Raw genomic sequence first — 18,454 nt, forward strand, 5'->3', positions numbered from 1 at the left:
GAAAAATGTTACGAACTGTTTATAAAACATAGTTATTTAGTTATATACGAGTGGAGAATCTACGTAAAAATAATTACAGTGTATGTTATTTAATATAGTGCTAAATATATATAGATATTCCAAGTGACAATTAAAATTATAGTGATAGTGATTCAGAGTCCTCTGTTCATGAAAGAAATCGTCCACGTGTTATGATGCTCATAAGCGATCAGCAAGATGAACAAGAAAAATACTTAGAAGACACTTTACAAGACAAAATACTTTATTGGAGATGACTTGTTCCCCATTATTGCAGAAGAAACAAATAGATACCATAATCAACACTTTAACAGATACAAACCGCAAATAAAATCTAAAAAATGGGTGGATGCAATTGAACCAGAATTAAAAAATTGATTTAAGTTGATATTGCTAATGGGCCTGGTAAAAAATACTCATTGCACCTGTATTGGTCAATAAATCCACTAATAGAAACCCCGATATTTACAAAAACCGTGAGTAGAAAAAGGTTTTATCAAATATTGCGTTACCTGCATTTTTTCAATAATGAAAATGTTTCTGATAATGTAGGATGACTATTCAAAGTATAATAAATAATTGATTATTTCTCCGAAAGATTCCAAAATATGTACAAACCAAGCCAAAACATATCTATGGATAAGGTTATGATCCCATGGTGTGGAAGATTAAATTTTCGCGTATACAACTACAGTAAGCTCACAAAGTACGGTATAGTAATAAGAATGGTATGTGAATTAGTGTCAGGATACAAATCGTAATTCAAAATATATTTAGGACCTGGAATTTCATTTCCACTTTTGTAGATAATCATTTGCACAAAATATCACAATACGAAAGAAAAGTGTGCTTGAAAAAAGTTTCTACAAATTTGAAAAAGTTTGAGAACCGCTAGTTGACTCAATTTTAATTTTTTTTTTTTTGGATTTCAAGGTATTCGTTTTTATAATTTTAAAATCAAGATAATCATTTTAAAAATCTAATAATAAGGAAATTTAATAATTAATTTTTATTTCCGGCGAACCACATGTTGAGAACCACTTAATAATGACTTGAATTGATGCATTGATACATTTATAACATGTCTAGAAAAATTCAACGAAATATTCTGACCGTATCAAAAGATACTTAAATTTAAATAAAAAAGGTAAAATTCGCGAAGATTTGCGAAAAGGTGCCGGTATTTAGCGTAAGTCTGGTAGTGAAACTGCCGGTCGGTAAAGTGTTAATATTTAAAATCCATAATAAAATAGAAAATATTTTTAATGTTGAAAAAAATATTTTGAATAAATCTTGAAATTTTATTCTGAAACATTATAATTTAAAAAATATTTAAATTAGTGTTATACATTTTTGTGTAGTTTACTTTCAAAGGCGTCAGTAAGAGGGATTTTTGCAATACTGTACGCTTAGTAGTTGGTTGGTAATGAATAGTACTTATTTTGAAACTTTGCCCCTTTTTATTGAAAATATTTTTTAAAGCAAAGTTTTAAAAATTCTCTAAAAACTAAAACTTTAAATTGCCAACGTTCGCCAAAATTTAGGTACATATTTTTTCTGTATAGAGAAGCTAATACATGTTCACATTATTTATATTATATTTTAAATCTATAAACTAAAAAAATATTTTAAAAAACATTTTTTTTAGTATTTTATGATTTTTATACATATTTTAATATATGTTATACAATTTAAATCGTTAAAATCAATTTCGTTCGTTAAAATCAATTTAGTTCGTTCTCAAGCGCGGGACTTCCCAAATTTGCTTACATCTGACAGCTGTCACATCTGGTAAGCGCTCGCTATGCCGCTGCACCCGCTGCGAATTATGTTGTAATCGCGGTATGCCAGTAAGTGTTTAGTTATAAATGAATAATATAACACGGTTATTCTAACAAAATTACTATTGACTTTCCAGGATCTAATATTAAAAGACAAACAGCGGTGATTTGGCAATTAAAGGTATACATACCGAAGTTAATTAAACACATTACAATGCTAGTAATAATCAAAAATATATGACATATTGTGACAATTTTGTAGAAGATGAAAAGATGCCAATCTACGTGTTTAATCCTCTACAGTACATCCATCAATTGTGTTCTTTGGTTGTCGTTTGAATTTAATTTATGGATTATATTAGTAGTAATAATGTGTTCAATGTTTACTCTTGATAGGAGTCTTATTGTTTTTTAATTATTTTTCAGAAGCAATGATGGAACAATTTGATGACCTATATGGCTACAACGTAGAATTGGTATATATAAACAAAGAGTTAATCTTCTCATGTTGAAGTCACTGTCAGCAAGTATTATCTTTTTATAAAAAACATACTACATAAGTTTGATGTAACTGAATATCTTAAATTTGGCTATTCAGAAAGAGGAATGATGGCACAGAACAAAAATTGTATCTATTTTGCCACATCGGAATTAAAAATAACCCACTCTTAGATATTTTGGCTATCGATTATTCCAGGTATGCAATCACATATTTATAATCATTGTAAAATGTCGTTTATTAGATAACATCCAAGAAACTACACATTTATAAGCTGTCCGACAGCGCCGATTTGATCGACATTAACTTTCAATCCTCACATACTAAGGATATATTACACGTTCATGTTTAAAACATAACTGGTTAATTTAAAATTCTTAAAATCTAACGTATATGTGTATTAAATCGGAAAGCAATGATAATGTTTATGTAATATAAAAGTAAAACTCACTTTTCGGCCTCGGAGCCCGGCGACGGGATTTCAAAATTTGAAGATTTCATTACAAAGATTGTTTTATGATCGTTTATCTAATTTAATCAATGTATTCTTCTTATCCTCAACACATTATGTATATATTTAATTTTCATAGTTATAACACACCTAGTTAATTTGCAATCCGATTATTTATAAAAGCAAAAACTCACTTTTAGGCCTCGGAGCCCGTCGCCGGGAATTCAAAATTTGAAAATTTCATTACGAAGATTATTTTATGATTGTTTATCTAGTTTAATCAATGTATTCTTCTAATCCTCAACACATTATGTATATATTTCATTTTTATTCAGTCAAATGACGAATTAATGAAAATTATTGTCGCGTAGCAAAATTTTATTATTAAATAATAATTATTTAAAAGTGTTGTCACGGTACTGTCTATTTGAATTTGAATGCTTATTTTTCATTGGTCGACGCTATTTGAATATTTGAATGCTTATTTTTGATTGGTCGAAACAACAGAACGCATTACCGGCGGCTGGCTCGAAAATCAATCGGAACAAATTCAATTTTAATTTTTATTATTATTTATTATTATAATTAAATATATTTCCTTTGTTTACGTGTATTGTTACACACCGTTCATACAAAGCGTTACGATTTATAGAGTATAGAATTGAACGGAGAATGTCTCGTTTAAAGTTATGCGCGTCCGGAAGCGACGGCTTAGAACAATTATATATAATATAAATATATATATATATATAAGATATATATATGATTTCAACTTTGCTATATGTAGTAATATATATATATATATATATATATATATATATATATACTTATATTTACATACTTATTATTATTTACATACATCCAATGTATAAATGTTACAGTGAATGTGTAATTTTTCAAAGTCATATTTTACTAGGAAAATTCAAATATATTTTCACCAGTAAATATATATTTCTACTAGCGAAAATATAATTTAAGGCGCTAATATTCTGCTCTAAGATGTCTATAAGCTTAATTTGACAGTTGCGAAACGTCCATTTGCTGTTCAAACCCAAACCTAGCCTAATGAAAGTTATTATTAGATCTAGTCCAAACTACAAACTAAGCCAAATCATCTCTCAGGTAAAAATAAGCTCATATTGCTCCATAATTTGTCTGCATTTATATATTACACTATGTTTTAAAAATATGATAGCTATCCTTACCGATATTACTATGGACTTCTAATATAAGAGGGCTGATCAAAATATATTCAAACCGAATTTTAGTCAATAGGAGAGTGCAAAAAAATTATCACTTCTCAGAAGGCAAAAATACACGTCAAAAGCAATAAAATCGTGTCGGCGCCGTCGCAGTGGGAATACTCGGTAACGAGCGTTCCCACTTCCTAAATAAATTAATAAAATAAATAAAAGCAGAGTTAACCTTTCCCTTACTGTGATATGTATTTACTGGTATTCGACACTAAAAATGTGAATATCTATATGAAAAATAATAGATATGCGGTTCAGAATTTATGTATTCCTCCGTTATATTATTATGAAGTACATCCAATTATAATAATATGTAATTATTTATCTGGAGTGACGGAAAAAAATGATTTGTCGAAAAATCGGGTGTAGAGCAGGGGCGTATATTCAGGGTGTGCTAGGTGTGCGGCGCACACCCGCAAAACCATCTAAAATATAAATTTAGAAATTTAGAAAATTTAGGGCATAAAGCGACATCATTTTGCATACAGTAGTATGCAAAATTATAAAATTTTAATATGCAGTGTATAGTATGCATTGGTATTTGTCAGTCGCTCTAAAAGTTTCCGCGCGACCGACACGCAATGTATTAATCATGTGGCGCGCCGACCTTGAATGCGGCGTTGAAGATATTTTGAATAATCCATTTTCAAAAAGAAGTTATGAAATTAAATTGAAGATCATCAAAATTGGCAAACCACGTCCACCTCTTCCCAATTTATTTATGAAGCATAAAGACAATAAATGTGAATATACAAGACATTTTTCATTTTCGTCATATGAACGAACTGAGTGGTTAACAGGCTGCGAACTTCGATCTAGATTGTTCTGTTGGCCATGTTTATTGTTTTCCAAAGAAAGAAGCGTGTGGAATAAAAGTGGATTTGCTTACAGTGTCTAATATTTATTGTTTTCCAGTTCCTGGCCAAAGCCATTTACCTGGGTATCTATTAATTGGTTCTCACTTTTATTTATTTATTTTTAGGGCAAAAAAGTAAAAAAAAAAAAAAACTTTGTTTCTTATTACGTTAGCTAGCACTTTTTTTTACAAATATTCATGTTACCTTATTAAGGTTTTTAACTAATGGGTTAGAATGATTTTTATTTCTGTCATGGTAATTTACTTTAAGTTTATCGAAATAATCGCGTAAAGTGTCTATTTTTAAATCTTTATGTATATTTGAGTTTCGGACAAACCATTGGGCATTTGTCGCCATTCTTAGCGCAATATTTTGTTGCGTTTGTAGTGATTTCGAATAATTACGACTAAGTATACCTCCCCAGACGGGGGAGGCATATGAAATAACTGGTCGGATGATCGATTTGTACAGGAGCAGTTTGTTTTTTACATTTAGTTTGCTCTTTCTGTTTAATAATGGATATAGACGAGCACGAGTTGTTTTGACTCTTGAAGTTATGTTATTTATATGGGATTTCCATGTTAATTTGGAGTCCAGAGTTAATCCTAAGTATTTGGCTGAATTTTGCCATTCGAGGCTTTTATCGTACATTTTTAATTTAGAGAGATTATTATTAGCATAAGCGTGTTTTCTCCTGCGATTAAACATTACAGCGACGCTTTTGTTGGGATTTGCTGTTATTAGCCACTTATCGAACCACTTTTGAATAGTGTTGAGTTTGTTTTGAAGATGAATTATTGCACGATGGGGGTTTTTATAAGAGCATAAAATGGCGGTATCATCCGCGAATAGGGCAGTAATTACTTTTTTATATGGCTTGGAGGGAAAGTCGCTAGTAAAAATTGTAAATAATAATGGACCCAGAATTGATCCCTGCGGAACGCCTGCCAGAATAGGTCTCGGACTCGATAGATGGTTTTCCAATTTAATTTTAAAGGTTCTATTTTTGAGAAAAGATTCAATTATTTTGACCAGTTCAGATGGAAATTTGTATTTTATAAGTTTAAATAGTATACCATCATGGTATACTTTGTCAAACGCTTTGGCTATATCCAAAAATACTGCTCCTGTTGTCATTTTTTTTATTAAAGCCCGACTGGATGTGGTTCACAACTCTATGCAGCTGCTGCGTAGCCGAGTGTTCCGTTCTAAAACCGAACTGTTCATTGGGTAATATTTTATTTTCTATTACATGTTTTAATAATCTACGTTGAATAAGCCTTTCAAATATTTTACTCGCGACGGGTAGGAGGCTTATGGGTCGATAGCTCGCGGGAAGAGTTGGGTCGGTACCGGGTTTTCTCAGAACTATCACATTAGCTTGTTTCCAAACTGTTGGAAAATACAGACAGTTAAATGATGCGTTTATGATATTAAGAAAAAAACTGATAGCGCTAGGAGGAAAGATTTTGAAAGCTTTACTAGGGATGGAATCGTTTCCAGGGGCTTTGCGGTTGGCTAGTGATCGAAGAATATTTTCTAGTTCAATTGACGTTACTGGTTCTATTTGGTTGTGTTTTTTTCCTAGAGTAGTTCTAATTTCTTTTTCTATTTTGTTTTTAAAGTCTTCATTTATTAAAGATAAGTTAATTGTACATTGATCTTGGAGGCTATCGGCAATAGCTTCTGCTTTATCTTCTAAAGAATAAACTAGCACTTGTGAAGGAGTCATAATTTTTTTTATATCTACTGGATCTCTGCGTAAAATTTTTGACATATTCCAAAGGGAATTGTCTTCAGGGTTTAGGTCGGTAAGTTTATTCTCCCATAGTTCATTATTGTATTCTGAAATTGCAGTTTTTATTTCGGACTGTAAGCGGTTTAATTTTGATTTATCTGACTTATTCTTAGATTGTTGCCATTTCCTACGAATTTGATTTTTAATTTTAATAAGTTCGCGAATATTATTTGGTAAAGAAATATCTTTGTTTGTCTTTCTTTCGAGAGTAACTCGTTCTATCGATTTGTTTATTGAGCAAGTGAGAGTATTAATTTCTTCTTCTATTTCTACCGTGTTGTTAAGCTCTTTTTGTTCAGGAAGGGTTTGCTCTAAGTAATAAGGGAAGAAATCCCACTGTACTTTCTTTATGTTTCTTCTAATGTTAATATCAAAATTTATTGGAAGGAAAAAAATGACTGGGTTATGATCAGACGCGAGACTATTGTGGACCTCTATATTGCATGTGGGTAAGTTGTTTGTTATGGCAATATCTAAAATATCTGAAACACCCCGTGTTGAATAGTGGGTTGGATCTGTTGGGATTTCTAAGTTTATGTTATTATTATCTTTGGCAAATTTATTTAGCGTTCTACCATTTTTATTAGTCGCCCTGCAATTCCATTCTCTATGTTTGGAGTTAAATTCCCCTGCAGCAAAAATAGGTTGCGAATAGTTAAATAAATGTTGTAAATCTTCAATGGGATACGCCGGTTTCGGTGGGGTATATACAAAATGAATAATTATGGACGATCGAGCATCAGCTTTAACTTCTAAAGTTGTAACTTCAAGCTTATTAAATGTTTTTGTAAGCGCATCATTATGCTTTATCTCGTTTTTAATGTAAATTGCAGTTCCTCCCCCGGCACCGATTTGCCTGTCCGAGCGATAGGTTTTGTAGTTAGCAAAGTTAATTTTTATCGATTCTTTTAGGTGTGTTTCGGAAATAAGAGCTATATCTATGTTTTGATCTATGAGAAATTGATTAAGTTCGAATTTTTTATCGCGAAGGCCATTAGCATTCCACGCTAATATCCTTAAAATTTTGCGGTGGTGGGTTTTCCCTTTTTTTTCGCACATCATAATGTTGGCAATAGGTGGGAACTGATAAATTTCATTTTTTCACTTAATTCCATAAACATCTTGATTATGACGTCGCGATTGGAGGGGTTATCTGTTACATTATTGATAGGAGTCTCTTCCGGGTTTCCTTTAAGTTTTTCGGCGAATGAGCAGCCGTTTATTTTATTATTAATATGGTTATGGGTTTTTTTATTATCTCGCGGTTTCTTGTAATCTATATTTTTTTTATTGTTTGGGTTTTTAGCACATCCCCCGTAATTCGCAGGATGAGAACCGGCGCAGTTACTGCATAAGGGCTTATCAATTTTTTCCTCGTGGGAGCAATCTCTGGTGAGATGGGGACCGGCACATTTTACGCATGCAGGAGTAGCTCTGCAATTAATCGCAGAGTGGCCGAACAATTGGCAACGGTGGCACTGGAGAATGCCTTTTGGTCTATTCTGCTGCTCCACCGTAATACGCTGGTGCAGGAGATATCCCAAATTGTATATTGATTTATTGTGCTCGCTTTTTTTTAGCGAGACTGCAAATAATAGCATAGGTTTGCTTGACTTTTTACTTTTTAATTGGTTGATGGATTCAACCTCGAACTTAAGCGACAGGAGCTCCTCTTTAATTTCGTCGCAGGTAAAGTCAGCGTTCAGCCCCCGGATGACTACCCGAAGAGGTTTGTCTTCGGTTAGTGTGTAGGTATGAAAGGAGAATTTCCTTTCATCTAACAATTTAGTAATTTTGCGGAAGTTATCGGTTGACGCCGCAATAATTTTTGCGCAGTCGGTGCGCTGAATAGAGGAAAACGACAAACCATTGTTGATAATGGTTTGTCTCGCCGCTTTGTAATCTGATGGATTATTAAGTATAATTGGCGGGATATTCGCCTTTTTTATTTCCGTTTCTACTATTGGCGGTGTGCTAGGCCGTAGCCTCTTCTTAGCAGGGGACGATTCCCTATTATTCGAGGGATAACGAGTAGTCGAAGGCGCGGTCAGTTTATCAGCGAGAAATGTCGCGGGTGCAGAGGCAGTGTTCAATGTCACTATTCCGGTCGAAACGTTACTCGCGGGTATCGCGGGTGCAGATCAGTGGCGTACGGTGGGTGTTAATATTGGGTGTGCTATAAAAAATAGAAAAAAACGTACATTTTTTCATTTTTATTAGCCGAGGTTTTGGCATGCCTAAACTGCCTTACAGCTTTTTCCCATATATAAATAAATAAATAAATATCAAACCTAATCTAAAATATTATTATATAAAAATATCAAATTTCCAATAAACATAAAATTATAATTATTTATATATAAAATCTAATCTCCTTTCTTTAATCATAAATTTTTCTATCACGCTGTCATAAAAAGTGCTCTTCTTTTTAATGTCCATAAGGATCCCTTTTTCTATTGAAATCAAGCTAAGGCCACATAGCCTTTCTTGGCCTTGGGTACTTCGATAACAATTATTAATTCGTTTCAGAGCAGAAAATGAACGTTCTGCTGAAGCAGTACTGCTTGGAAGAGTTAATATTAGTTTGCCCAATTTATCTATTTCCTGAAAACCTGACTCAAAATTATTTGTGTTCATAAATTGTACAAGCTCATGAACAGATTTCTCTGCAAATTCAGGCAAATGATAAAGAACAGCAAGCTCATTTTTTAAACTTATATAATCAAATAATGTTCCATAGAATTGTTGCAGTTTGGTAAGTAATTCATTTGGAAATTTTCCTTTATATTACTCATATTTTTCTTTCTCCAGATGGTGAAAATATTTCAATTTGGACATTGAAGAAAAACGGTATTCAATTTGCTTACATGTATTATCAACTATTGTATTAATTAGTTGGCTAAACGCGTGCTTTTCTTCAACAAGCAAATCATTATTCAGTCTTGGATAATTTTCTTCCGTTACATAAGAATCCCATAATGTTTCATAATTATTTTCCTGTTCATGTCTGAGTTGCTGCAAAATTTCGGTAACTTTCTTACAGCAATATAATATGTCAAAAGATTTGGATTGTAAAATGTAGGTGTAACAGAAGGAAGTCTTCTACCTACAAAATCTTGTAAAGCATTTATTCGTTTGGAAGATTTCGAAAAGAACGCAGACAATCCATTTAAAGTTTGAAAGAATGATTTGCACACTTTTATATTGGAAAGACCTTGTTGTAATGTTAAATTCAACATATGAGCATAGCAGCGTGTAAAAATGGCCAATGGATAAACTTCGAGTACTTTGGCTTGCAAACCATGAATATGCCCACTCATTACACTCGCCCCATCATAAGTCTGTCCAACTAATTTTTCTTGAATTTGAAATTCTTCAATTATATTTACAACGTGGCAAAATAAGCCATCGGCTGTTTTATCAGAGCTAACGTCTGTAAAGCCAATAAACCGCTCGTAAACTTTACCTTCATAAACAAAACACAAAACTGTCGAGAGCTGTGAGTTCGTCATTATATCTGAAGTTTCGTCAAGAATAATAGCGACAACATTTGCTGAATTTACTTCTTCCTTAATATGATCTTTAATAACATCACCAATTGCTTCAAGTATGTCATTCTGTATGGATGGGGAAGTACCACGAAACACCGTTGCAGTATTTAAATGAGTATCCAAAACAGAATCGTATTCTCGAAGTGCATTTAAAAATTCAAGGTAATTTCCTTTGTTTAGTGAATTACAGGACTCATCGTTTTCCTAGATATACTACTGCGTCAATCATTCGTTTTAATATTTCTCTATTTTTATTAACTTGTTCATTATGTTGACTTATATTAGCTTTACGTTGAGCGTCAATCATGACTTCAATTCGTTGTTTTCCAAACATTTTGAGAGAAAAAAATGATTGAACGTGTGACTGCGCTCTTTTGTGTTTTTTCAGTGCCGTTATCAGATGACTAAGGTCAGCAAATCCACTTTCACGCTTCTTTCTTTGGAAAACAATATACATGGCCAACAGAACAATTTAGATCGAAGTTCGCAGCCTGTTAACCACTCAGTTCGTTCATATGATGAAAATGAAAAATGTCTTGTATATTCACATTTATTGTCTTTATGCTTCATAAATAAATTGGGAAGAGGTGGACGTGGTTTGCCAATTTTGATGATCTTCAATTTAATTTCATAACTTTTTTTTGAAAATGGATTATTCAAAATATCTTCAACAGTATTCTTTATCATTATTGGGGTAAATAAAAAAATATAATCTAGAATAGAAAATTAAGTATTGATCATATGTAAATAAGATAATAAACTATTTTACGCCAAAATATAAAAAATGAGTGACCTGTTATTGTGATATAATGTAATAAAAAAGCAGCGACGGACGCAAGAGTTTTTGAAGTACGTGCACCAAATTCGACACCCCCTGCCGGTCATCACCAGAAATCGCATCGACTGGAAGAAGTTTCAGAAGACGGCAAACGACTTCCTGACGCTTCCCGTATGTTTAGCGACGTGCGACGGGCTGGATGCAGCTGCAAATAAATTCACCACGGAAATTCGCAAGGCGCTGGAGTCCAACTCCTCTCCCTACGACCCCGAACTGACCCCTCCCATTCCCTTGAGCATCCGGCGGGTCATACGAAACAGGAACAAAGCAAGAAAGCGATGGCAAAAGTTCTGCAACCCCTCGGACAAGGCGGAGTTGAACCGACTGGACCGAGAGGTAAAATCTACCCTGGCGGAACTCCGAAACAGCCAATGGAAGGAAAAAATCCAGTCACTGGCCACCGACGATGGATCACTGTGGAAAATGGCCAAGGCGCTACGCAACAAATCGACCAACGTACCACCGATCAAGAGACCCGACGGAAGTATCGCTGTCACCCCGGAAGACAAAGCGGAAGCTTTCGCAGACGGTTTGCAGTCCCAATTCACCCCGACAATTATTAACATCGATCCTCTGTTCGTGGACAGGATAGAAAACGAAGTGCTCCACGAGATGTCAACACCACCGAGCGACCGCATCAGACACACGAGCCCACTGGAAATAGAAGACATCATTTCACACATGAGAGCCAATAAAGCACCAGGCCCGGATGAAATAAAACCGAAAGCGCTACAACTCCTACCGGAGAGGGGGTATCTGATTATTTCGATTCTGATAAACTCGTGTCTAAGACTCAGACATTTCCCCACAGGCTGGAAGACGGCGACCGTCATATTGATAAGAAAGCCCAACACGGGAGGCACCAAACCGGAAGACTACAGACCCATTAGCCTACTGTCGACAATTGGAAAAGTGTGCGAAAGAGTCATCGAAAGAAGGCTCAAAGAGGACATTGCTGAGAAAAACATCATTCCAGATGAACAACATGGATTCAGGCCGCAGCACTCCTCTGTACACCAGCTGATGAGAGTCGTCGAGTACATCAACTCCGGCTTCTCACTCAAGCTCTCGACGGGGGCGATCTTCCTGGACATTGCGAAAGCCTTCGACAGGGTTTGGCATGACGGCTTGCTTCACAAATTAATCAATCAAAATGTCTCTTCTTCTCTTTGCAGGTTACTCTCGTCTTACCTGCGGGACAGGAAGTTCAGTGTCAAAAACGAGAACACAATATCAGCGATACGGCCAATAGCTGCAGGAGTCCCCCAAGGCTCCATACTAGGACCACTCCTGTATACTTTATACACATCGGACTTACCGAAACCGGTCGACAGGAGGGCCAGAATAGCGCTGTACGCGGACGACACATCTATCCTTTTTCAATCTAGAAGCCCACAGCTCATAGTGGAGAGGCTCCAGAACTACATCGATGAGCTGGAAGCATGGTTCAGCAAATGGAGGATCACCGTGAACCCAAAGAAGAGTGCTGCGGTTCTATTTTCCAAAAACGTATCCAAAAAGACGCCGGGCAATGTGACAATGTGCGGCACGGCCGTTCCCTGGACCGACGAGACTAGGTATCTCGGGCTCACGTTAGACAAACGACTGCGCTGGAAACCGCACATAGAAAACATCAGGAGCAAAACTTTGGCGGGGGTCTCCGCCCTCCAACCTCTGGTAGGAAGGAGGTCGAGGCTCTCACTGAAGAACAAGCTCCTGATATACAAAATGATCATCCGGCCCGTGATGACTTACGCTGCTCCGGTCTGGGGATACGCTCGGAGCTGCTACTTGAAAAGGCTCCAGATAGTCCAAAACAGAGTCCTCAGACAGGCCACCGACGCGCCCTGGTTTGTGAGAAACTCCGACATCCACAAAGACACGGACATGGAACAAATCATGGAGTATATACAGAAACTGTCGGAAAAATTTTTTAAGTCACTGCCACAAAACCCCAACAGCACTATCAACAACCTCTGTAGATCGGGGGACCCTTACGGAAATCCACATCCGCTGGACATCTTAAAATTTAAAACATAAACCTCTATTCGCATGAATAGTGTAGGCCCTAGCCGCGCTGTGCGCGGCTGGGGCCATCATTGTTCGTTATTAATTAATCATTACTTTTGACACATTAACAACATAAATTCCGACAGGGAGATAGAGCACAAATGCAGGGACTCCCACAACACAAAAACTTTGACTTTGACCAAATTCGAGACCAATTTTACTACTGAGCGCTGCCAGCCGACAGATCGACTTCAGCCGTTATATCTCGGAACAATTTACTTTAGTCGGCCGCCGCATTCAAGGTCGGCGCGCCACATGAGTAATACATAGCGTGTCGGTCGCGCGGAAACTTTTAGAGCGACTGACAAATACCAATGCATACTATACACTGCATATTAAAATTTTATCATTTTGCATACTAATGTATGCAAAATGATGTCGCTTTATGCCCTAAATTTTCTAAATTTCTAAACTTATATTTTAGATGGTTTTGCGGGTGTGCGCCGCACACCTAGCACACCCTGAATATACGCCCCTGGTGCAGATGCGGTAACAACGATTGGTACCGCGGATACGTTTTGCTTATTATTTTTTTTTATTTGAGTAGAATGTGCGCCTTTTAGAGGCGCAGAAATAACTGCCTCCGTTGCGGACGCGGAAGAAACGGAAGCCGTTTTTTTATTTGGTTTTTTGCCCTTCAGGAGCTCGGCAATTTGCACCTCAAGGTAGATGCGGAGTCGACGTTCCTCAAGGAGTTCCTGGCGAAGGATCTCCATTTCCTCCCTGAGGTCCGTCAAGTCTGAGGCATGCTCACTTACTTGAGTGAACTCCATGCTTAGGGAGTCCACGTCAAAGATTGGCTCCGCCATGACAGAGCCGGTCGGAATACTGATGAGTCAGCAAAACCGTCGTTGGAGTGGTGTGCTCAGAGCGTGTATCTCGTCCGGTAGCCGAAACAAGTATGTGATAACGCACTAAAAAAAACACAAAAGAGCGCAGTCACGCGTTTAATCATTTTTTTCCCTCAAAATGTTTGGAAAACAACGAATTGAAGTAATGATTGACGCTCAACGTAAAGCTAATATAAGTCAACATAATGAACAAGTTAATAAAAATAGAGAAATATTAAAACGAATGATTGACGCAGTAGTATATCTAGGAAAACGATGAGTCCTGTAATTCACTAAACAAAGGAAATTACCTTGAATTTTTAAATGCACTTCGAGAATACGATTCTGTTTTGGATACTCATTTAAATACTGCAACGGTGTTTCGTGGTACTTCCCCATCCATACAGAATGACATAATTGAAGCGATTGGTGATGTTATTAACCCTTCCTGGGCGAAAAGGGGGCCAAAAAGTACCCCAAGAATTTGTTTTTCACTGTAACTTTTTAACTACTACCTTTAAAGAAGATATCAAACAATTTTTCATAAATAAAAACGTTACCCCCAAATAGTAAAATATATATCTACTGGTGAAAATGTATTCCGATATGATTTTACTGAAATGACATATTTTAAAAAATATTTTTGGGATAAATTCGAAACTATTTTTTCAAGATTTTCTTTTAGGAATAACCACATGAAACTGAATGTTTTATTTATTTATTTTTGCTTCAATAAATCCAGCTGTCCAATCTATAAAAAACTACTTAACATTTTCAATTCATTTGAAAATAGGTTTACAACTTGACTAAATATTTCCAGAAGAAAACATTTTATATTATTTATTAGATTTACAACGTTAGATTTTATCGTTATATTGAAACTTAGATATTTAATAATAAATCTAAATATTGTATATCATTTATGAATATGTTTAAAACTTGGCTAGATGATAATAAATTAAAAATTGTACTATGAAATTTCAATACAGCGAAGCTCACGGAACCAATGAATAAATTTTGGTGTACTGAAAATTCGTTATATTGAATGTAAGGAAGATGATATATTTTAATTTTATTTTTAATTACCATATTACTACAGCATCAAAATAACCTCTTATAAGGTTGACAGATCGTTTTTTGTCCTTGTTTAAGGAAAATGTTTGAAACACAATAAAATTTGTGAAAAAAATGTTTTATAAAAAAAGTTTGAGGGTCAGCGAAACACATGTAATGTCGCTTTTGAACACATCTGGCACACGCCAAGTCAATGATGAACTGAATGTGGAGAAATATTGTGTAAAGTTGCAACGTCATTCTTAAATTCGGATCAAAATATTTCGTTATAATGAAAACATTTTGTATGCAAGTTTTTAGGGGACAAATTAAAGAGATTTCGTTGTATTATTTTTTAAAATAGGTTTGTAACTTTACTAAATATTAATAAAACAAAAAATATCAAAATGTTTTCAACATAAAAAATATTATTGAAACGTAACATTTTGTATCATTTAAAAGTAGGTTTACAGTTTAATAAATAATAATAATAAATAGCATCGGCTACACATCCGCTCAATTTATAACTGATATGAAAAAATATTTTGTTACACCTTACTAACGCAACAACACAATCGATCATATATAGTTGGTGCAATGCGAGTGATTATAAGTCATTGATTGTGTTTTAGCGTATTTTAGGTGTTTGTGTGCCAGTTTTAACGCTGCATAACACAATTTTATCATAAATTTAAATTTTCGTTATAAAAAAGTTTTTTGGTGACACCATAAGTTACTTTATAATTTAAAAAAAATATTTCTATGTTTTGTGTGTAAATATAAAAGTCAGTTTTTAATTACATTTACTAATTAGAAAGAAACAATAAACTAAAAATATCAAGCACCTAATCTGTTTCTTGTTAGACCAAAAGTGCGCTTTAAAATCATTAATAATTTTGAAACTTTTGTCTTTTTTGATTAAAAAATATTTTGATTTACATATTTTTTAAAGTAAATGTTTTTCTGCGCAGCATTATATATTTTAATAATTAATGAGTGTAAAAAGTTTTCACTATATTTAAAATTAATAATAAACTAAAGATATTTAAAATCTATAATAAATTATTAATATTTAAAATCCATAATAAAATAGAAAATATTTTTAATGTTGAAAAAAATATTTTGAATAAATCTTGAAATTTTATTCTGAAACATTATAATTTAAAAAATATTTAAATTAGTGTTATACATTTTTGTGTAGTTTACTTTCAAAGGCGTCAGTAAGAGGGATTTTTGCAATACTGTACGCTTAGTAGTTGGTTGGTAATGAATAGTACTTATTTTGAAACTTTGCCCCTTTTTATTGAAAATATTTTTTAAAGCAAAGTTTTAAAAATTCTCTAAAAACTAAAACTTTAAATTGCCAACGTTCGCCAAAATTTAGGTACATATTTTTTCTGTATAGAGAAGCTAATACATGTTCACATTATTTATATTATATTTTAAATCTATAAACTAAAAAAATATTTTAAAAAACATTTTTTTTAGTATTTTATGATTTTTATACATATTTTAATATATGTTATACAATTTAAATCGTTAAAATCAATTTCGTTCGTTAAAATCAATTTAGTTCGTTCTCAAGCGCGGGACTTCCCAAATTTGCTTACATCTGACAGCTGTCACATCTGGTAAGCGCTCGCTATGCCGCTGCACCCGCTGCGAATTATGTTGTAATCGCGGTATGCCAGTAAGTGTTTAGTTATAAATGAATAATATAACACGGTTATTCTAACAAAATTACTATTGACTTTCCAGGATCTAATATTAAAAGACAAACAGCGGTGATTTGGCAATTAAAGGTATACATACCGAAGTTAATTAAACACATTACAATGCTAGTAATAATCAAAAATATATGACATATTGTGACAATTTTGTAGAAGATGAAAAGATGCCAATCTACGTGTTTAATCCTCTACAGTACATCCATCAATTGTGTTCTTTGGTTGTCGTTTGAATTTAATTTATGGATTATATTAGTAGTAATAATGTGTTCAATGTTTACTCTTGATAGGAGTCTTATTGTTTTTTAATTATTTTTCAGAAGCAATGATGGAACAATTTGATGACCTATATGGCTACAACGTAGAATTGGTATATATAAACAAAGAGTTAATCTTCTCATGTTGAAGTCACTGTCAGCAAGTATTATCTTTTTATAAAAAACATACTACATAAGTTTGATGTAACTGAATATCTTAAATTTGGCTATTCAGAAAGAGGAATGATGGCACAGAACAAAAATTGTATCTATTTTGCCACATCGGAATTAAAAATAACCCACTCTTAGATATTTTGGCTATCGATTATTCCAGGTATGCAATCACATATTTATAATCATTGTAAAATGTCGTTTATTAGATAACATCCAAGAAACTACACATTTATAAGCTGTCCGACAGCGCCGATTTGATCGACATTAACTTTCAATCCTCACATACTAAGGATATATTACACGTTCATGTTTAAAACATAACTGGTTAATTTAAAATTCTTAAAATCTAACGTATATGTGTATTAAATCGGAAAGCAATGATAATGTTTATGTAATATAAAAGTAAAACTCACTTTTCGGCCTCGGAGCCCGGCGACGGGATTTCAAAATTTGAAGATTTCATTACAAAGATTGTTTTATGATCGTTTATCTAATTTAATCAATGTATTCTTCTTATCCTCAACACATTATGTATATATTTAATTTTCATAGTTATAACACACCTAGTTAATTTGCAATCCGATTATTTATAAAAGCAAAAACTCACTTTTAGGCCTCGGAGCCCGTCGCCGGGAATTCAAAATTTGAAAATTTCATTACGAAGATTATTTTATGATTGTTTATCTAGTTTAATCAATGTATTCTTCTAATCCTCAACACATTATGTATATATTTCATTTTTATTCAGTCAAATGACGAATTAATGAAAATTATTGTCGCGTAGCAAAATTTTATTATTAAATAATAATTATTTAAAAGTGTTGTCACGGTACTGTCTATTTGAATTTGAATGCTTATTTTTCATTGGTCGACGCTATTTGAATATTTGAATGCTTATTTTTGATTGGTCGAAACAACAGAACGCATTACCGGCGGCTGGCTCGAAAATCAATCGGAACAAATTCAATTTTAATTTTTATTATTATTTATTATTATAATTAAATATATTTCCTTTGTTTACGTGTATTGTTACACACCGTTCATACAAAGCGTTACGATTTATAGAGTATAGAATTGAACGGAGAATGTCTCGTTTAAAGTTATGCGCGTCCGGAAGCGACGGCTTAGAACAATTATATATAAGATATAAATATATATATATATATAAGATATATATATGATTTCAACTTTGCTATATGTAGTAATATATATATATATATATATATATATACTTATATTTACATACTTATTATTATTTACATACATCCAATGTATAAATGTTACAGTGAATGTGTAA

At 33.6% G+C, this 18,454-nt stretch overlaps 1 protein-coding gene and 2 long non-coding RNA genes across 7 annotated transcripts in view; 2 read left to right on the forward strand and 1 right to left on the reverse strand.

Moving 5' to 3' along the window:
• LOC148236254 (CD109 antigen-like) overlaps positions 1-18,454 on the reverse strand; it is a 71,566-nt gene that overhangs the window by 39,095 nt on the left and 14,017 nt on the right. For 2 of the 5 annotated variants that reach the window (XM_088183821.1, XM_088183825.1), the window contains exon 3: positions 13,875-14,030. The exons of the other annotated variants lie outside the window; for them this stretch is intronic. In XM_088183821.1, coding sequence (XP_088039947.1) covers positions 13,875-13,925 — 51 coding nt within the window. In that variant the 5' untranslated portion in view covers positions 13,926-14,030. The remainder of the gene's footprint in view (positions 1-13,874; positions 14,031-18,454) is intronic. 5 annotated transcript variants of the gene reach the window in all.
• On the forward strand, positions 1,809-2,326 carry LOC148236258 (uncharacterized). Its single transcript, XR_015809245.1, has 2 exons — positions 1,809-1,980; positions 2,062-2,326. It is a non-coding gene; the product is annotated as an uncharacterized LOC148236258 (long non-coding RNA).
• Positions 2,445-16,773, forward strand: LOC148236259 (uncharacterized). The gene is made up of 3 exons (XR_015809244.1): positions 2,445-2,496; positions 16,573-16,689; positions 16,758-16,773. It is a non-coding gene; the product is annotated as an uncharacterized LOC148236259 (long non-coding RNA).

The sequence above is a fragment of the Plectrocnemia conspersa genome, unplaced genomic scaffold, assembly GCF_051122295.1.
Source record: "Plectrocnemia conspersa isolate PC_06_02 unplaced genomic scaffold, ASM5112229v1 ptg000004l, whole genome shotgun sequence".
Taxonomy (NCBI): Eukaryota; Metazoa; Arthropoda; class Insecta; order Trichoptera; family Polycentropodidae; genus Plectrocnemia; species Plectrocnemia conspersa.